The sequence below is a fragment of the Ochlerotatus camptorhynchus genome, unplaced genomic scaffold (assembly GCF_037179485.1).
Source record: "Ochlerotatus camptorhynchus isolate MF236.1 unplaced genomic scaffold, CSIRO-AGI_Acam_v1.1 ptg000047l, whole genome shotgun sequence".
Taxonomy (NCBI): domain Eukaryota; kingdom Metazoa; phylum Arthropoda; class Insecta; order Diptera; family Culicidae; genus Ochlerotatus; species Ochlerotatus camptorhynchus.
Window position 1 is genome coordinate 255,135 of NW_027040538.1, and position 22,581 is coordinate 277,715.

At 35.2% G+C, this 22,581-nt stretch overlaps 1 protein-coding gene across 2 annotated transcripts in view; it reads left to right on the forward strand.

Annotated features, from left to right (window-relative positions):
• Window positions 1-22,581, forward strand: part of LOC135717129 (dipeptidyl peptidase 4) — a 57,525-nt gene that overhangs the window by 16,797 nt on the left and 18,147 nt on the right. For both annotated transcript variants that reach the window (XM_065239077.1, XM_065239078.1), the window contains 6 exons: window positions 4,539-4,591; window positions 6,921-7,135; window positions 7,620-7,914; window positions 8,379-8,508; window positions 13,714-13,902; window positions 13,993-14,117. In XM_065239077.1, the coding sequence (XP_065095149.1) occupies window positions 4,539-4,591; window positions 6,921-7,135; window positions 7,620-7,914; window positions 8,379-8,508; window positions 13,714-13,902; window positions 13,993-14,117 (1,007 nt within the window). The remainder of the gene's footprint in view (window positions 1-4,538; window positions 4,592-6,920; window positions 7,136-7,619; window positions 7,915-8,378; window positions 8,509-13,713; window positions 13,903-13,992; window positions 14,118-22,581) is intronic.

The following is a 22,581-nucleotide window of genomic DNA, read 5'->3' on the forward strand; positions in this document are numbered from 1 at the left end:
GATCCGGGAAAAATAAAATTTTGTTTTGATGACCGAAAAGTTATTGCTATTTCCAATTAAACACATATAATCTCATAATGATAGCAATGTTTAATAGTTTAATCAGGGTTTTAATCATACAAAGCAGATTGCTAGCTTTTATGCTAAAAAATACTGTTTTTTTGAGTTAAAAGTTATTATACATCGTTTGGTGGCCCTCTAATGTTACCTAATTCAAAGTGTATTTACCAGCATATTCGAGAGAATTATCAATCACGTCTTCTTACGTGCAGCCCATTCATCATTTAAGGACCACCAAAATCATCTTAGCAACAAACAGTTCGATTCATTCACTTTAATAATGAGAAAGCGAAACGACGAACGTACACTTTTCAAGGGTTTCTCTGCACTGTTTCTTAAGACAAACGACATCCCCATAGAAATCGGGTGATTTAAGTAACATCGAAAAATATTTGATCGGAAGGTGATTATTTCAAAAAGCAATTTGACTGGTAAATAAATTTAAAAATGGGATGTGATCCTATATTCGGACAGTATATTGTGTAATAGCAGGAGCATCGATTGACACTGATAGCTCGACTTTGTTTACCTTTGTTACTTTCGAAGTAATGAAAATTTGCTCTTGAATTTAAGACTCGATTTTGAAATTATTTTCCTTCTTAAAAACATATGAGGTCAGTTTAGGCTGTTACAAATACTTAAAAAAAAAAGATGTCCTGTCACAAAAAAACAAATTTTAACTTAGGTTTGTTGGGCGCGTTTGTATGTGAGTTAGAAACCAAAGATTTAAGTAAGCTAAAGGAGAAAAATCTATACAACTCTCTAATAAGGAAAATCCCCAAAGGCTCATGGATACCAAAATTTATTAAGTGGAATTAAATGGAAGATAACCTTTTTTGCTGTTTTATTTAGCATTCCGCTAACAACCCAATTTCATTACTTCATTATGATGGCTACCAAGCCTTTGGGGATTTTCCTTATTAGAGAGTTGTATAGATTTTTCTCCTTTACCTTACTTAAATCTTTGGTTTTTATTAGTTAGGTAGGTTCCGATTCAACACATTGTAGTTTCATTTTTATACCTATGATCTTGACTTTCTTTACCTAGGGGATGAGTACTTAAGGGGGTTAGATTTTGATAAGTTCTTTAGTGGGAATGACACTGATGAAGACTGCACATTGTAGTCGAAATACGTATCTGTCATGGATACCAAAATTAATTAAGTGGAATTAAATGGAAGATAACCTTTTTTGCTGTTTTATTTAGCATTCCGCTAACAACCCAATTTCATTACTTCATTATGATGGCTACCAAGCCTTTGGGGATTTTCCTTATTAGAGAGTTGTATAGATTTTTCTCCTTTAGCTTACTTAAATCTTTGGTTTTTATTAGTTAGGTAGGTTCCGATTCAACACATTGTAGTTTCATTTTTATACCTATGATTTTGACTTTCTTTACCTAGGGGATGAGTACTTAAGGGGGTTAGATTTTGATAAGTTCTTTAGTGGGAATGACACTGATGAAGACTGCACATTGTAGTCGAAATACGTATCTGTCATGGATACCAAAATTAATTAAGTGGAATTAAATGGAAGATAACCTTTTTTGCTGTTTTATTTAGCATTCCGCTAACAACCCAATTTCATTACTTCATTATGATGGCTACCAAGCCTTTGGGGATTTTCCTTATTAGAGAGTTGTATAGATTTTTCTCCTTTAGCTTACTTAAATCTTTGGTTTTTATTAGTTAGGTAGGTTCCGATTCAACACATTGTAGTTTCATTTTTATACCTATGATCTTGACTTTCTTTACCTAGGGGATGAGTACTTAAGGGGGTTAGATTTTGATAAGTTCTTTAGTGGGAATGACACTGATGAAGACTGCACATTGTAGTCGAAATACGTATCTGTCATGGATACCAAAATTAATTAAGTGGAATTAAATGGAAGATAACCTTTTTTGCTGTTTTATTTAGCATTCCGCTAACAACCCAATTTCATTACTTCATTATGATGGCTACCAAGCCTTTGGGGATTTTCCTTATTAGAGAGTTGTATAGATTTTTCTCCTTTACCTTACTTAAATCTTTGGTTTTTATTAGTTAGGTAGGTTCCGATTCAACACATTGTAGTTTCATTTTTATACCTATGATCTTGACTTTCTTTACCTAGGGATGAGTACTTAAGGGGGTTAGATTTTGATAAGTTCTTTAGTGGGAATGACACTGATGAAGACTGCACATTGTAGTCGAAATACGTATCTGTCATGGATACCAAAATTAATTAAGTGGAATTAAATGGAAGATAACCTTTTTTGCTGTTTTATTTAGCATTCCGCTAACAACCCAATTTCATTACTTCATTATGATGGCTACCAAGCCTTTGGGGATTTTCCTTATTAGAGAGTTGTATAGATTTTTCTCCTTTAGCTTACTTAAATCTTTGGTTTTTATTAGTTAGGTAGGTTCCGATTCAACACATTGTAGTTTCATTTTTATACCTATGATCTTGACTTTCTTTACCTAGGGGATGAGTACTTAAGGGGGTTAGATTTTGATAAGTTCTTTAGTGGGAATGACACTGATGAAGACTGCACATTGTAGTCGAAATACGTATCTGTCATGGATACCAAAATTAATTAAGTGGAATTAAATGGAAGATAACCTTTTTTGCTGTTTTATTTAGCATTCCGCTAACAACCCAATTTCATTACTTCATTATGATGGCTACCAAGCCTTTGGGGATTTTCCTTATTAGAGAGTTGTATAGATTTTTCTCCTTTAGCTTACTTAAATCTTTGGTTTTTATTAGTTAGGTAGGTTCCGATTCAACACATTGTAGTTTCATTTTTATACCTATGATCTTGACTTTTTTACCTAGGGGATGAGTACTTAAGGGGGTTAGATTTTGATAAGTTCTTTAGTGGGAATGACACTGATGAAGACTGCACATTGTAGTCGAAATACGTATCTGTCATGGATACCAAAATTTATTAAGTGGAATTAAATGGAAGATAACCTTTTTTGCTGTTTTATGAAAATAAATATTTTTGAGCTTCTTGATATTTTGTGTCAGGTTTGAAGGGGAAGGGGAGTGGGGGCTGACAATTTTGTTATAATATTTGTTAAGGCCGTCTTAACATTTAGATACCCTTACGTTTAGTTTTATACTTATTTTTGATATTTGATATTATTAACAGGTGATTGTCTAAATGTGTGTAGCGGGTGGGTCAACTTTGTATAATGGTCTGCAACCCCCTGCTCCCCCCAATGAATTTAAGATCTCTAACAGCTGTGCGTAATTTGAACGAGTTTGACTAGCGAGATAATTTTAAAGTTAGAATGGAAAAATTTATAGGAAACAGAAAGAAAATATTTAATTTAACTTTGAAAAAATACAATTTTAAAATTGCGCAATTAATGTATTGCCCATATGTGAGACTAAGATTTGGCAAACTATGCAGAGCAACATTTCCGATGCCCGCAAATCGTTTCGACTTCTGTGTAAAAAGTAATTATGCTTTGCTCTGCGTGTACCTTTTTTTTTTTTTTTTTTTTTTCTATTATGGTCACTTTAACGCCCTTAGGTCATTCGTGACTTGTCTGGGGGTGAGATTTGAACTCGTGACTTTGGCGTGAGAGGTATGGATGTTAACCACTACGCCGGGGTCACCCCCTGCGTGTACCTATATGGCGTATGTGAACATACTGGGCAGCTTAGGGTATCCCGCTAAATGATAAACGCTATATCGTAAATAACTTTTTACATTGTTCGAATCGATTTCCGGTTATGTAAAAGGTTGTCCTGCATAGTTCACTTAGTATAAACCTCAGGTGTGGACAATAAGACAAATTAGACTGATGCAAATTTTATTTTCATGTTATGCCCTTCCCCCAATTCCTAAAATTGCAAAATATGGAATGGGAAAAAAGTTACACCGGAAGAATTATATATATTTTTTAATAATAAGTTTTGCGATCATATCTTAAATATTAGCATAAAACTATTTAATTTTGAATGAATAGGGTAAATGACGGCTTCGGCAATACCTTATTCCATTATCGTCAGGTGGTAAACAACGTTCTTTAGAGTTCAATTTTGGCATGTGGATACATTGTGTTTCAGAGCATTTATTGACCAAATTTGAGTGCTCTAGGACTTTGTTTACCCCCTGACGATAATAGGTTAAGGTTTTGCCAAATCCGACATTTCCCCTATATATTTAATTTAGTCAAGAAATATTTATTTCTTGCTGTCCCTTGCTTTTCAATTACTCCCCTTCTCAATCTATCTGAGTGATGCCGGACATAAAATGAAAATAACATTTGCATCGGCATTAGTTTTTGTTTTTTCCTTTTCTCATATGTTTTTCCATACAAATTTTAAAAATCATCCGGAAATCTAGATCGCATCCAATTTTGCTCAAATTTGCCCCGGTTTTTGGGGACCTCAATACAAATCGAATAAGTTGTGGGGAGTGAGGGGTTGTAAAGTTGACCCACCCTAGTGTGTAATCAAACATTGTTTAATTTTTCAGGTTTACCGAATATCGTTCACTGCACTATATACTGTGTATGATGTCGCTAATGAGTAAGTATGAATAAACTTTAAAACAGGGTTCAAAACCAGGTATAGAGAAGAATATGACTGATTCCATAACGCCAACGAGCAGAAGCCCGAGTTGGCCCGAGATTTGCGGATGAGCTTCCGAGAAAATGAAAATTTCGATAAACTAGACCTACCTCAAGAGTGTAAATAACTGAGAACCTAATCTGAAACACATTTCGTGAAATTTGATTGAACTAATTGCTTATCGAAATTGTTATACAGTTAGATATCAATGTTGCCAACTCACAGTATAAGTTACACCGGGGCAAGTGGGACCTAAAAAAATGGTTGTTCAGAATTTTGTGCTATTCATTATTTTCATATTTTAAAAAGCACAGTAATTTCCTGTTGGCATCCCTGCACAAGTGTATGCACATAAAAAGAAACCAAATATTCAGCTTAAAACAATCTGAAATAATACTCAATAAATGCACAATTAGGACTCACTTTACCCGTTCATCGGGGCAAGTAGGACCATTTTTTGATATTAAACACAGCACATTGAAGTGCAGCCACTTTGATGTGATAGGGGAAATGTCTCTAATGTAGGCCTATTGATCTAAGGTTGGGCCAATAGCTAAACATCTGCTATTTATCAATTTTATCTAGATGAACGCGTCATTGGAACGGTACTAACGGATATTTTTGGTCGCTATTGAAAACTAGCTTATTGAAAACTTAGTCGATTGCTGAATTTATGTATGGTAGAGCGCTACTTCACCGTAATCGCCCATTTCCGTTCTATCGATCAGAAAAGATCAATCATATCAACACAGATGAGGCTGGTGAGTTCTATGTTGTTTGGAACGAGGGTGACGCGCTTGGCATAGATGGCCCACAGCGGTCAGTAGCGGTGCGGCTTCTTCCTCCTTCGGAGAATGGACACACATGTGGGCTGCAGTTCGCTGCTTGCGCCTTTCGTCGTGTACTGGAGAACAATGTTCAACGCCATGTACCAAAAGCACTGCTGCTGCTGCTGCTGCTGCTGATGATGATGATGACGACTGACCGGACACCAGCACACACGTTGATTGAATAAACACCGTTCAGTGAGACCGAATGGAATTCGATATTGAAATCTGTTACAGGGAAAGCGCTTTTTGCAGACATTCGGTGATAATTTTGATCACCATTGCAACAGTTGCACATTTGTGTAATTTTCAATAGTGACCTAGTGTTAGTGTTCATTTAAGCAGATTTGTAAAAAAATTTCCAATCGATTCGCTTGTTTAGAATTAAAATCCATCCGATATTGACAGACAAAACCTGACCACTTTTCGTAACGCGGTCGATTTTGGTTTTTTGAAATTGCACCCCCAATATGATGCCGAAACACGAAATCCTACGTCAAAACTCTCACATATACAGTCAGATTGCAGAAGAACATTAGGGCAGTTAGGTCGGTAGAGTGGCCAATATCTAAGCATATGTTCTTCATCTCTACGGTCTTTTAACAAAGCACTAACCTAGTAAGGTTTATGTGTAGCTCTTAATCCCACCGCCAAGAATTCACTCGATTTTATTTTTTAATAGAGCGTCCTACACACTTAGAAATAATCGCCGACTTCGGTAATTTTTACCGAAATCCGAACAGCTGAACTTTTCGGTAAAATTTATGCAATTCAATTCAATTGCTTTTCAGCTACTTTGAAACTAAATCTCCACTAAAATGACAAGATTTGATCATTTCAGCAAGGTTGAACATGTTTTGATATTATTTTCAAATTCAATAGCCTTTAAGGTTCAATTTACTTTGATGCATTTTTTAAAAATTCAAAAGCAGTTTTTTTCGACGCATTATTTTAGATTGCAAAAAGCTCGCGTCATTTTGTGTAAAATATCAAAAGGAATCGAATAGTGCGAGCTTTTTGCAATCTGAAATAATGCGTCGGAAAAAACTGCTTTGAAATTTTCCAAAATGCATCAAAGTAAATTGAACCTTAAAATGAACGTCAAAGTTTAACCAAACGTTCAGCTGTTCTGATTTCACAGATATTCGTAGAAAAATTACAGGAAAACTGTGAAAAATCACCGAACTGTTTACCGAACGTTCAGTTGTTGAGATTTCGGTAGAATTTCACAGTTTTCGGTAAAATAATTTTAGTGTGTATAAAACTTAGGCATTTTTATAGTAATTTAATTAGAATTATTGAATCAGTCTGGAATTAATAAACCGATAGCTAATAGTCAATTACTTAGGCTGTTAAGTATAAAAACTCCTTAAAGCTACTTTGAAAATGGATGCACATATGCAATTATTTATTATTTATATTTAGAATAATTTATCAGGTACTTTTTACTCTGTTTCCAGTCATCATATGCCTATAAGACTTAAAAGCTCTCCAAAACTGCAGACCGCTCGCTTGCAGTATGTGTCTTGGATTGGAAATACTACCGCAATAGCAATAGTAGCCGCTAACGACATATATATAAGACAATCACCATCGGATGAGGAGGATCATAGGCTAACATTTACAGGAGAAGAAAATACTATATACAACGGTGTACCTGATTGGTTGTATGAAGGTAATTGCATTTGTATGACAGATCTAAACGTGTCTGACCTCACAGTATTAACTTTAAAAAATACAATGCCCAAACATAAAAATAATTAAAATAAAAACATCATAGATAGATATGTAACCCAGCTCAATATATTCCAAATCGGGTCATGATCGTAATTAATCTTGTCAGTATATTGATGAGAAAAAGATAGTGTAAGCGTTTTGTTCCATACGAAAAGCAGCAAGGGACGCTACAACTGTTTTGATACAATTTACAATACGTACTGATAGCAAATTGACCCAGCTTTACATGTCAATGCCTACAACGAAATAAAAAAAGGGTTCAGTTTCATTCTTCAAATGATCAAAGGTTACGAATAAATGAGCTCAAATTTTTTAAGGAAGATTCGGACCTGATCTGGGAATAATTGAGTTGTTTGTTACATAATACCTTACCTATGGCCAGCTCATCAGTAACATAACTGTCATTATTGGTTTACTTTCAGAGGAAATTTTTACATCATTCGAAGCAATGTGGTTTTCGCCAGATGGATCTCACATATTGTATGCAACATTTAACGATTCACGCGTTGGGCAAATGACGTATCCGTGGTTTACATCGACTACAACGTTATCCGCTGGCAGAGATGATAATAGAACACTTTTTCCTATTTCTAAGCAAATGCGATATCCTACGCCGGGTTCGATTAACCCGGATGTAACTTTATGGGTTGTGGATATACGAAACCTTAGCAATATAGTAACTTCGGAATTAAGTCGGCCAGCTGCATTAGAAGGACAGTAAGTTTTTCATTAAAGAAAATCAAAATTGCACATATTACCGAAGAATTGTTTCCATTACAAAGCAATTTACTATAGGGGTATTTTCAATCGCAAGTATAAGAACCAGATCAAATGCAATTAAGTTTAAGCATTTACGAGAGTTTACACGTTAACGATGATACTCTTCATACGTTTTCCAATAAATTCCAACTCATATTATTATTATTTACACGTTTCTAGTAAAAATTGTTTGACTGGTTTTTTTTTTTATTTTGAGCTTCCAAATTTGTTGAATAGTACTATTACACTAGTCCATAGAGTTTTATCGTGCTTGCTAGTGAACTAGATCCCTTTATGCATCTTTTAGCTGAGTTCTCGATAAATTTTCTTCAAACAACCCACGCTAGTTATAGGGCTTCCCCCTATTTAAGACTTTCGTTGCCCATACCATTAAAATATTTTTTTTTAAATTTTCTTTCTAGGGATCACTATTTTTTATCCGCAAACTGGATGAAAGCTCCTTATATGCATATATCGACAGTCTGGATATCTCGACCTCAAAATTTATCTTTGGTGGCATCTTGTCAAAGTCCACATTGGCAATGCGAAGAGGTAAGATAAGAAAACGATACATTTTTATTTCCTTCATTTGAATAGACGCATTTCAGGCATCTGTCACCGTCACCGGCATCAGCGGTATTTTTGATTTTTTTTTTCTAAAAATTTAAGACCATTTTCATTTCTATGGTTTTATATTTTGTGTCGTAGCAGCAGGAACATAGAAGTCAAAAGCCCGGATACTTTAAGCAGCTCCATGCGAAATCTTCCTTAAAAAGCTAAAACCTGACACGAATCTTTCCGATTTAAATTAAACTTTGTCTATGGTTTCAACAGCAGCGTATCTTCCCATTTAGACCATTTGGTGTATCTTCCTATTTTGAGCATTTTTTAATTAAATATAAAAACTTCATGCTAAATGAGTGATATCAGGATTTTTTATTTAAAAAAATTCTTGCAAAAATAGCAGTCAATTAAAAACTTTCAAAAATAATTATGAGATGGTATAAAATTTATTAACAGATTTTGTAGAAGACTAGTTATTCATGGATTTATAAAAGTCTCTGTTTCCATTTATAATGATTTCTGATGTAATTTTGAACAAAAATGTGCATCGTGGTTATCTTTCTAAATGCTTCGAGATATTTAGAAAATAAATTAGAGAAATGTGTAGTTTTCCTGTGTACAAGCCTTTTTCATATGCTTGACGTGTTGTACTATCGCACAGTGGGAAAAAAAATCGACGTAAAAGGAGCAAAATGTATTACCGCAAATATAATCATTCGTATGAGAAAAAGTTTCAGAAATCCAATGGAAATAGTTTCATCCTGTGCAGAATACCAATTTACTCAAATATCTTGAAATTTTGCATAAATTACTCAAAAAATACCACCATAATAGATACGTTCTGAAATATTGTCACTCTTATGGCAAACATTCGGAGAATTCATTAAAAATAGTTTCATGCATCACCAGTCTGTGCAGACTACTTATTTTGATAAATGTTGCCCCTATTACCTAATTTTCGATATTTTTTTATAAGACTGTAGTCAGTGATGAGAAAACCTGTCCAATGATAGTCATTCGTGACGGAAAACACCTTAGGGATCCAAAAATTACAGATTAGATTACATCATAAGGTAAGCTGAGTACTGAGGAATCGAATGGTGATGGTCTCGTCTTGTGGGAAATTTTAGTAAATTACCATTTTGCCCAATTTCCCCCTTTTACTGCAGGAAACAAGTCATGATATACTTTTATACATATTTAATGGTGATGGTCTTATTTTGTGCAGACATCACCTAATTACACATTTTTCCCGATTTTCCCCAAGCAGTATCATAGGTTATTCGGATTCACGCATGTAATACTAGACTGGCACACAAAAATAAAAGTTCTATTTTTCCATGGGCCAACCTCCAGATTTGTGCCTTTAAGTGACAAACCATTCTCTGAAAGTTATAGCTCATTTGGTTGTAGGATCAGCTGGCGCTTTCAGTTTGAATTTTGTATGGGGATTTTGGAAAAAAAAATACATGAAACAATGACACTCCTACACTCTATCGATCATAAAAAAGTTTTCTTATTCTTGATTTGATTCAGATTTTCAAAACTTGTAGTTTAAACAATGAGTAACAACTGCATTATGAATCCGGTTAGTTTTATTAAGATACTAGCTGAGTGTGCCCGGCCTTGCTCGGGATTCAATATTGGCTTGAGTTTATGCGCCAATTAAAAAAAAAACATGCTTTATTGTACGAAGCCCCCCCCCCTTATCTAAGGGGCTACCCCCTATGACCTCCACATGCCAAATTTGGTTCCATTTGCTTGATTAGTTCTCGAGTTATGCAGAAATTTATGTTTAATTGTTATGTAAGCCACCCCCTCCCCCTTACAGAAGAGGGAGGGGTCTCGAACCATCATAAGAACCTTTTCCTGCCCCAAAACCCCTGCATACAAATTTTCCCGCCGATCGGTTCAGTAGTTTCCGAGTTTATAAGGGTCAGAAAGACAGACAGACAGAAATTCATTTTTATATATATAGATTCGCTTCTGAATGTATATGAGCATTTTGTATATAAAAATTTCAAACAAATCCCCTATATAAACATTAAATCATAAGCATTCAGATAATGATTATCTCACCTACTGACACAAGTTAGCCTGTGGAAGATATGAACTTTTATTTTTTAGTGGTAATCTAGTTGATACGTTGCATAAGCCGCCTGAATTTTGTTGCAATGTACAACGAAATTCAAGAATGAATATCACCATAATACTAACTTGAATCCTGATGCTGTCTTCAGCAAAGTTGTTTCTTATAGATTAAGCTGCATGTGCTCAAATTCTGAGCTTAAAACAGTTTGATGCACGAATGAGTGAAGGGATGTTATTCCTACATACATTTCGAAAAAAATCCCCATACCAACTTTAAGCCAAAAGCGCGAGCTCGTGTTACATCCAAATGAGCTGAAATTTTCAAAGAGTGGTTTTCTCACCTAACGGGACAAATCTGGGGGTTGGTCCGTTGAAAAAAATGATAATGAAACATCTCCCATATAAATGTGGGCCAGTCTAATGTTATATTGTATTGAACATTCATTAATTCTTCTTCTTATTCCTCGCATTTCAAGCTTATTGCGTATGGCATATTAGCTTATTGCATGCTCTCAACTTAGTGTTCTAGATGCACTTCCACAGTTATTAATTGAGAGAGCTTTCGATGCCTGTACCATTTTTTTGCATTAGTATAATTGTGTGGCAAGTACAATCATACTCTATGCCCAGGGAAGTTGAGAAATTTTCCAACCCGAAAAATTCCAAGACCGGACCGGGAATCGAACCCAGCCACCTCCAGCATGGTCTTGCTTTGTAGCTGTGCCTTTACCGACTGAGCTAAGGGAGGTCCCAACATTCATTCATTATCCATTTGCAAAAATGTATGATGAATCGAATAGTGATTGTCTAATCTGTGCAGACTTCAGATAACTGCCCATTTTCTCGATTCTCCCCTGTTACTGATGAAATCTTCCATAATAATTTCCAATACATGGAGGATTGATGGTGTTATACATCTCGTTTGTTAAAAATCGGCGATGGTATTAATTAATTATCCAGGAATACTTATTTATATATTTTTAGAAAACAACGATTACTACCGTAAAACGAGATCAAATTGATCAAAGTATATTTGATCACTAAGGTTACTCATTATTTTTTAAAGATATAATACTGTTTATGTTTAATAATGTTGAAATATGATCCATTCTTTTTTTATATCTAGTTCGTTTATTTGGAAGGCTCAATCGCGTTAGCTTTACGGAGCCGATAATTCATTGTTCTTTGTTTGTAACAAAATTTACTTAGTTCTATGTGTAGTAGGAGTTGGGCCGAATACTCACGGCTTACCCGAAGTTAGAGGGGTACATTGTCGAAGGATAGGATAAGGGGAGGAGCTTGGGGGTAGGGTTTCGTTGTCTCATGAAAGCGATGTCGCGGTAGTGTGGTTCTAGATTCGTCTGGAGTTCGACCGGCTATGGTGACCAGTCGACGACGATGGGGGACAAAACAAACAAAAACTAATAAAGAGATACAAGGATCCATTCTTACGCCCTGAAGCTGCAAAAATATTGAACTTGATGAAAAATAAGGAAATATATTAACCCCGCTGATCAAATAGATTCTGTTTACTCAAGGTTGGGCCTTGACTGTTTTTCTTTTTCACAGTGACAGGGTTAGGATGCGGAAAGTTGATATAAAATTCGTATTCTTTCCGTATGAATTTTCTTAAATCATAAAATCAATTAGGACTTTCCATAACATACTTATAATTAGTAATATATTTAATATTTATTCTTCATCGTGGCTGTCACTATAGTTCTCATATTCATCAGAATCGTCATCATTGTTACAAGGTTCGCTTTAAGGATTTATGAAATATTCTCTCATTTTTAGACAGAATTTTTCGTCAGAAGATCTTCTTTGTTTAGGACTGTGTGCCATAACCAATGTTCCGATCTTGGGATTCGAGCGAGTCAATGCAGAGTTCATCAGATCTGAAATTGGCCTCTGGAGAAGTTTTGCGAGCAAGATGGAGAAATAACGTAAAAATTGATAGTTTTGTTCCTTCTCGCAAAATATTAGAACCGTTTTATTTTTAATTTTGTCATTAGGGTAACCATTTCCATTAAAGTGGTCCAAAAAAATCCACTTTTTCAAAAATTTAAACCTGTAAGTCGGTATTAGAGATCAAAAAATCAAATGAAAAGAAAAAATATAATGTTTTTAAAATTTCGGGTTTTGTATTGAAAAACATTGGGGGCTGTTCATTAATCATGTTGACATTTTTTTGGGATTCTAGACCCCCTCCCCCTACGTAGACAATAGTCCATACACAATTTTTAAATTTTTTATGAGCCGTGGATAATTGCAACCCCCCCCCCTAAACTGTCTAAGTAGTTTATGAACAGCCCCTTGATTGTATTGGTTTTTTTAAGGTTTTCATGGTTTGTAGACAGAGGGCGCAATATGTTTTTTATATTTTTCCTTGCCACGAAATAACAAAAAATCAGCTAGGTATGTGTTGTTTTTCGTTTTTGAGTCGGGAACTGTACATCTAGATGAAAGATGTCCCTAGTCCCAATTTGGAGAAAAAAAATGGTGGAATAATCCCAACAAACATTGAATGTTGAATAAGAGCTTATGCAGGCAAAAATAAGCTTCTTCAGCTAAAAAATTGCTTATTCAGCTGTTGATCAACTCAAATTGTTTGTTGGGATGCTTTCACAATATGTTGACACAGTTCTATATGGTTGAAGCCATTTACTGCCAAAATTGTTTTTTTTTTTTACTTAACAATACCCTTGTATCGTGTTTTACTCAAACTTAATGTTTATTTGACTGCAGTGCCGGTGGTGTAGTGGTAAGCGTGATTACCTTTCACCCCAATAGGCCTGAGTTCAATCCCAGTCGGCTCCGCAGAAATCCAACTTGGCAGAACAGGCATACCAAATTTCCATGAAAATACGTTATATTGTGAATTTAATCCCGGTCGAAGAGCGTAAAACACTGCTGACCGGTAAATAAATATTTGCTTGGCCAAGTTACGTCTTTCAGGCTCGATGACAGAGATTTATTCTTTAAACTTTTTAAGGAAAACTAACTGAAAAGTCTTTATTTTTTCATTATATTTTAAGGTAATGCACATTAGGTTACGGAAAATAATATGTGAAATATTATTCTTTTTTGTTTTTTCCGCAGCATCATTCCGAACGAGCACCCGAGAACGAATGGCTGGATATATTACCTCATCCTGTTTTTGCTCCAGATGGGGACAGCTTTCTAATGATGGCTAGTGTTCAGGAAACGGGAACTGAACATTTTACTCATATAAAACATGTAACAATAACACAACAACGAATAGCTGTGATATCGCACGGACGTTATGAGGTATGATTCATCCAATAAAACTTATATTTCATATAAACATCAAAAATAATTAAAAAAATTCTCATCATCCTTATTAATTCAAATTATCAGGTTCTACGTATACTGGCATGGGATACATATAATCATCTGGTCTATTATCTCGGAACGCATGGTAAACGTCCTGGGCAGCAACATCTATACGTTGTGAAAGATCCCGTTAACGAGGAACTAAAAAGGTAAACATAGTTACAGTTAAATCGCAGACAAACAAACATACCACTGTGAATATGTTTGATAATAAATCATAATCTATCTATTCAATGATCGCATTGAATGAATCAACGATGATCAGTATGCAAAACGATATGTCTGTTTGTCTGTAATAAAACGGTGCACAGAATAGAAAGAACTAACATTTCATATTGCAGTACTGAAATAATCATGAAAATTATAGTTCATTAGAAAAATCTTTGAACCATTTTTCAAATTGTGGGACCTACAACTTTATGCAAAACAAGAAGGTTCAAAAGATAAACTCTCGCCACAGTTTGATCATGATGGTTTTACCTAATGTTTGCTATGCAATAATGAAACTTTCATTCATTTTAAAAATGTGTGACCTAGTCGGGTAAGATGAACACTTCTCTGTAGAAGCGATTAAAAAATGACGACTGCATTTTTTTTTTTCGAACTTATCACCCTCTTTTCCCGTGTGTCACGCATTTTCCTATACTTATTACATGTACTGGCACAACTTCTAGGACCCCGTCCCATCTTCAAGAGTGAACGTCATTTTGTAATCACCCTGTAGATGATTTGTATTTTTAGAGAACAATAAAAGGTTTTTATTTTTATTTTTCAAGTTTTATAATTGAATTTATTTTCTGATTTAAGATTCCAATGAAATTTTCAGACAGTATTTATACTTTACCAATTATCTGCAGCAAAATTTCAAATCAACAGAATTTTTTTTTCGTTCAAACAATTTTCATTGATGCCACCCCACGTTTGAATTTGTAAAATGAACGTTAAACATACTGCTATGCAAGTTCCCGTTTTATCCATCACAGGCGTTCGTCGAACTCGACCTGCATGCAAAATATCACCATTTAATCACCATTTTATTTTCCAAAATCATTTAGATTTGATTCAATTCATAGTAAATAAAACTATGGTTATTATCTTCTTTGTTAAAACAAAGTGAATTTAGCGAGGGGTGTAATTTTTTGAACATATTAAAACAGAAAACTCAATTGCTCCTATCCCAAAATGTAATATAACGATAAAGCAAAATATAAATTAACTTTACTGCACGGGGAGAACCGATATTGGTTCAGGTTCAGTTGGCATGATATCAAGGCCCAATTTATTCACCTCCGCTTATAGGAAGGTTAATCCATTATCAAAAAAGAAAAAAATACACAGTGTTTCTAGGCAAAAACAATACCCCAATGCACTAGGAAGTTTAAATCTTTCACTAGGTTTACCCATTTAGTCAAACCTTATTTATGGTTTATGCGCAGATGAAGAAATCGACCCTAATAGGTATTAAGTAGGATAGAGCACTACTTCGTGGAAATCGCCTATTTCCGTTCCATCGAGTAGAAAACATCGATCATACTAGTCCTGATGCCGTATTTAGGTGGAATATATTGTTTGTTCTTATAATCGATTAAAAAAACGCCTTTTCAAAAGTTAATTAAATGAGTTAAACATAGCTTCACAGTTTTGCACCGTACCCAAGGTACGAACTTATAAATGCAACTAACACCATAAAAATTCACTTGCGCCACGTTCAGATGTAAACATTAAAAATAACGTTTTTTTTAAATGAAAATCGATTATTACTTTTCAACAAAAAGTGATAGCAAAATATCTGCAATTAGCAATGCCCTTGCTGTATCTCTTCGGACCGACAGTATTCTAATATGGAGCGAGACAAGGAGCAGTACAACGATTGAAGGCAGTAGATATCCGTGAAATCTTTGGCAACCCTAAAATTATGGAAGCTTTGTCGACGGCGTGCGAGATGTGCTGCTTGAAAGAGAGTTGTGTATCCAGAATCACACCTAGGACCTTAATTTGGTTGACGCGCTCAATTTCAGTGCATAACAAAACATACTTGAACATAATAGTCTGTTTCTTGCGCGAAAAAGAGATAACCGAGCATTTGGACGGGTTAACCTACATATGATTCAGAATACCAATCACCAAAAGCATTCAACTGACGTTGAAAGAAGCAACAGTCTTCAATTGAGTGAATTCGAAAGAAGAGTTTAAGGTCATCTGCGTAAGTTAATCGTGGTCCCTCAATTACTAGATTCACGTCGTTGAAGTAAATCAGGAAAATCAGCGGACCCAGGTGACTACCCTGGGGTATGCCGGACGTGGCAGCGAACATACGGAATTGGTGATCACCAATGACAACAGTAAGATAGCGATCGGTGAAACCATAGCAAAAGACAGCCGTGGATACCAAGCCTGTCCAGTTTTGCGATAGATATGCGGTGATTCAATTTATTGAAGGTTGCAGATAAGTCAGTATAAATGACATCCGTTTGAGCAGATCCGACATACTGTTAGAGATTTAGGAAGTAAGGCACAGCAAGTTACCCGAGCAAAGTTAGAGATCAAATTGAAATCAGAATTTGCTGTTATGACGTAACTTATTTTGAATACTCCATTTGATCTCATTTTGGTTGACTTAACGGTTAACACAGCAAAAATGAGAATAAAATTTTACACTGTTGAATCAAACGGAAAACTAATTCTGCTTTCAATGAAATCAATTTGATTACTGATTTTGCATTCATAATGTTTGACTGAATACGAACCTGTCGTAAATGGTTAGCATTCATGCTTCTCACGTTGAAAGATTTGAGCTCAAATGTCACCTCGGGCTAGTCACGAATGACCTAAAATGTGTTAAACAAAACAAATAAACAATAATCGTTAGTTTAACGACAGATGAACTTAAATCAAATTTTAAACAAAAAATTAACAGCAGAATTTCAAGTTAAGTTGCTTTCATTTAAAAAGTGTTGACTGCATAATGGAAGCACAATATGATCAGACTTCTGTCGCGACAATTGAAATCAAAATGAGTTTTCATTATGATAGGAACTGCAAACTTTAATATCGATTTGCTTTCATTTTGTAAACCGACTTTGCTCGGGTAGTGGCAGTGGAGCGACCAGCCATGAAACCGTGCTGGTCGATACTAATATACGGCTCACAGTTAGCGAGTAACGGTTCCATAACAACGAGTTCGAACATTTTAGCAAGAGCGCTAAGCGAAGTGATGCCACGGTAGTTGAATATTATGCCGATATATCACAAATAACTATAATAAAAAGCTGATATTTAGAGCTCATCAACCGTACTCGGAAAAAAAACCGTTCCGGTATTAATGAACAACAAATCACGAAAGCATGAACTGCTAGTTCGTTTGAATTCATGACTTGGTTCCCGTAAACGTGATCGAGTAAATAACATTTTCATGAAATAAATCCCAAATTCATGAACTTAAGTCACGCCTGTTCAGCGCGACCATCGATTTCTTAACGCTACAGAAAACACAAAATAAAATCATGATTTCGTGATCCATGAACCCATAAGTGTGATTTTCGGTCCTGAAATCGTGAACTTGGATCACATGCAATGCTGCAGCTGTCATTTTCAGTTGTTGTTGATTTTATCCTAATAGAGTGCTCGGATCCGTCGAGAATAGTGTCTCTATTATTAGTGAGTGAGCTGAGCCGTATCATCAAAAATCCATTTAAAATATTGGTAATTATAATGAAGTTGACATTTTACAGTCCATGAACCATGTTCGCGTTTTCGAGTACAAGGTTCACGGTATCAATCACAACGCATGAACATAAATCACGTTTGCCAGAACTAGATCATGATTTTACGAACAGAGTTCACGATTCTATGACTTTTGTTGCCTTTGTAGGCGTTACGTTTATTTTGTGGAACAATGTTCACGATTTCATGATTTTTATTCATGGTGTACTTTCGTAAACGAAAAATTTACTTGTTCCGAAAATCGTGACTGGAGGTTGACGAATTTTGGAACGGATTTTTTCCCGTGTAAGGACCGCCCTAATGTCTTGAACATCAAAAGATTTACCTAAAACGAATGGTTTATTATTGAAATAAGTTGTTAGTTCTTCCAGCACCCACACCTGGACCCTACCTATCAACCCATCAACTCATGAACCGGGGACCAACGGCTTTACTTCCCTTCTGTGGCGTGATCAGAGATGTTATGCCTCTGAACATCCCGGCGGCGCCGACCTGCCGCAGGCTTGCTGGGGTGAGAGGTAATCACGCGTACCACCAGCGCCACTGTGCTACAATTTATTGCGAAATGTCAAATACCCGACTTTGAAAAAAAGAGAGATCCCAATTGTTAGTATAAATGGGAATGAATGCCCATAAAAAAACAATTATAGAAAGTTTCATGCAAATGATGATGATGATGATGATGATGGTCCCACCTCTTACCCCTACAAAGGTTTGAGCTGGACGATTTATCTTTAAATATGACATTTTAACCAGGTTAGCAAACAAAAACGAACTGGTTACAGTTACAGATATAAATTCCCTCTAGAGTCTACAGTTGCTTCATAGCAATATAAATGAGAAAAAACTTAGGCGTCCATCTCTTAGTTCACCTTTTTGTCCACCTAAAATATTCATAAGTATTACAAGCGATCAAAAGTTAATGACCAATCAACAAAGCATCCTATAAATTAGCAACTCCGGAATCTGATGGTATCATAATTTTCAGCAATGTCAGGAATGCTCACGAACCCCCGACTTTCAGCAAGAAAACTTATTACTAACTCAAGGTATCTTCCAAATAAGCATCAAAAATGCATTTTTTTTTATCAAATGTTAAATTCAGTCCTCTATATCCATAAAAAGCACGCGAGGCTCAAACAATTGTAAACCACTCAAAAAAAATATTTTTAAACTACTCCTATTAAATAAAATATTAAAAATCCATCATCAAAATAGTGTTTGCAGTGCAACAATAATTATTAAAAAAAATCGTTATGACAGCTATCCATACAAAATAATCCGTTAGGGATAACTTCATCAAAATACATAATTTGTCAATTCATAAAAAAAATCACTGGATAACTGTTCAAAAGATCAGAGATGAACCAGCCGACGGCTAAATGTCTCTTTAATAAAGAAAGATAAGATAAGATATTCAAAAGACAGTTTAAACGTGTGACATGCAATGTCTCTTAAATTCTGCTAATGTTGTTGCACTTTTAATAATTCTTTAATAATAATAATTTAATAATTTAATAATAAGTTTAATAAGGCATCGAATTGAAAAGATTTATTCCATTAAAATACAATTAATTCTGCGAAGCTCAAGTCAACAAATGAGGTGTTTTTATTTCATCCGCGTGTCTGGTATTATATCTTTTAAAATCACTTCCTCATTCAATTCGATCACACACATATCGAGGCAGCAAACTACCTTAAAAATGAACAACATAGTCAAATATACAATTCTTTGCTTCACCGACAACCATTGTAAGGCGTCCAGCATCAAAGTTGAGGAAGTGAATCTATTACATCTCAAAATCAAACCCATTATTTTATTCTGCAAGCACTGTTATCTCGATATTTGTGTTTCATTGTCAAAGAAATGAAATGGAAGGGCAAGAATCTAGATGAGGGGAGATGATTAATTTGTAAATCTGTATTTTACTGGCAATACACAGCAAAACATTAATATTGATAGCACATAGAAGTGGATGCACTTCAATCGTGTCAAAAATATGGTGTTTGCCTAAAAGGAAAAAAATATCATTAATACAGTGCATGAACTGACATTACGCTGCTTTTACTGGATTTGTTTATTTTTGTGGCCATAAAAATTACATGAGATTTTCAACATGATAGAAGTGCATCCTCTTGGATATAATATTAAAATTTATTTTTGCTGTGCATCTTGAAAATAGGGTTTTACTGACTCCGAACAGCGCAGTAGTGATGAAATTCAAAACAAACGTTTATTCGATGTTTCCTCCGTAGTAATTGTAATTGTAATGTAATTTATCAGCCCTCACCCTGGTGGCCACTGCCAACCCATCGTGTTAGGTGAGGACCTACCAAGCTAAAGGTTCAAGCGCAATGACAGTGGAAGCGGAACGGCAGCGGCAGCAGAAAAGCCCGATCTGAGTAAGCCTACTTGTCGGATTGAAAACTAGTTAGAACCAAATCGACTTCGGTTAGGCTTTTTGATGTCATTCGTGACAACTCTCAAACTTTCCGTTTCCGTTCCACTTCCGCCCACATTGCGCTTGGGCCTTAAGCGTTAAAACATGCCAGACCGTATAGCATGCCGCAATCGTGACTATCCGGCGCAAAATGTCCAAACTAGTACACCAATACATTAAATAGGGATAGAAAGAGATGGAGAGGGAAAGAGTAAGATATATCAATTTGGTGAAAGAAAAGAACATAAAGAACGAAAATATTAGTTGCCTCATAGGTCCATCGCTATGGCTGATCCGTACGGTATACCTAAAATTATACAAAAACAAATGACAAGATCCAAGATCCCTTTTAGGATTATATATATATATAAAAAATCCAATTTTGGTCGATTTCCATCGAAACTAAATAAAATTACTTTATGACTTACAGTGCAATGAATGAGCGTTTGTTTCGGGATCATTTTAGTGTTAGAATTATGTTAGTTTTGATCCGTAATCAGCCCTGCCGGCCCCTCTTAAAATAACAAAAGCAAGCCTTAAATTACAGTTATATGCAAATGCAAAATAAAACTTGACAAATCGTCGTCAATCCCCTTATTCTTGGGCAGGGACTGACGATGTGAATTTGATTTTGATCAGTGAACGGGCACCATATTGTACATTCTCTCAGTATGAACCTGTCATTTCTAGCCTACCTGAACTATTTAATAAATGGAAACCATAACATGGTTTATGCTCCCCCTAAGCGGGCCCTCCGCATCCTATCTGTGTCTTATCTCAAATACCAAATGCCAATGGTTTGAATGTATCAATATATAAATTGGAAATGATGTTCAATCAAATAAACCCATACCCCATTCACTTGGCCAGGCTTCAGAATCGTCCAGTGGGCAGTGCGCTCTACACTCCAAGTTCCCTTTCTTTCAAATTTACCCAAAATTTGATATTTTACCCCTTTGAGTGTTGATTAATCACAATGAAACATTGTGACAGAGCACGGACTTGAGGTAACTAGAGTATTAAATAATCTAGGTCCTATTTAGGATTATATATGAAAAATCCAAATCTGGCCAATGCTCACCAATTCTATGTTTCCTCCGTAGTTGCATTAAATGTAATCTGCATGGAATATGAAATTATGATTTCCACACACAGATAGATCGTGGAATACGCTCACTTCTATAAAATAGAATTAAAACGCGGTCCAATAATCGTCGAAGTCAGATCAAAGTTGAATGAGAGAATAACAGTTGGTAGTGGTTTCCCCAACACGGTCGCTGATTTCAAGTACACTGATGTCTTTTTTTACACGGTTTTTTTTACGCGGTTTTTTTTACACGGTTATTTTTACACGGTTTTTCGCGATTTACACGGTACGTTTTTAACGATTTCTCGACAACGATACAACCTATCGACTTGATTCCAATCACATTATCCGCTTCAAGCTATAGGTAATCGAATGGCATACTTAGAAAAAATCACAATTTTTGGTGAAAATACAGAAATTTTTAAAATATGTCTATTTGGACCATAGCATGCTATTATTACAAATGGCATCAAAATCAGATTTTTTTTAAACATTTAAGCATGTGAAAAATCAAAATCTCGTAGGTTTTTTCTACGCAGTTTTTTTTTACACGATACGTATCCCCCGTGTAAAAAAAGACCTGAGTGTATCTAAATTGACGGATACAAGCATGTCACTTTAGTTTTAGGAGTATGTTGGTCGTGTAAACTAGCTTCCCTAGCACAGACATCAAAGCTCAAGTTATAAATCAAGATTTTCGAATCACGATTTTCACTTTCCATTAAAAAATAACCAATTAAAAATTATTACGTTACTCGCTATATTTTTAGTACGTTGAACAGATGCACAATTTTCCAACTTTCTGGACGTGATTGAATTGTATCGTTTTCGATGCGTAATATTAATGTCAAGAGAATCCCGATTCAAATATGATCACCACTGGTTTTTGGTTTTTAACACAACCTCCCCCCCCCCCCCTTCCTTTGGCCCTAACGTACACTACATTTTTTCCACCAATCCCTTGGTTTTTTTTTCGTTTAAGCCAGTAAATCTAAAAATTAATCATTTTGAATGTAACATAGTGCTATATTTTTTTTTGTACCAAAGTAGACTAAAGTAGTACTTTGAAAATTATTATTTTTAATTTTTACTGGCCTGAGCGAAAAAAAAACTTGTGAGGGATTATTTTCAACGCAGTTCTCCAAAAAAAAAAATCGTTCCAATATTCGTGAATAAGAGCCGTGTACTTTTCCTTCTACGCGTGGACCGTTTCACGGCTGCCGTTCACGAATATGGGAACGGATTTTTTTTTTTTTTTTTGGGAACTCCGTTGAAAATAATCCCTCACAATTTTTTCGCTCAGGCCAGTAAAAATTAAAAAAATAATAATTTTCAAAGTAGGTACTACTTTAGTCTACTTTG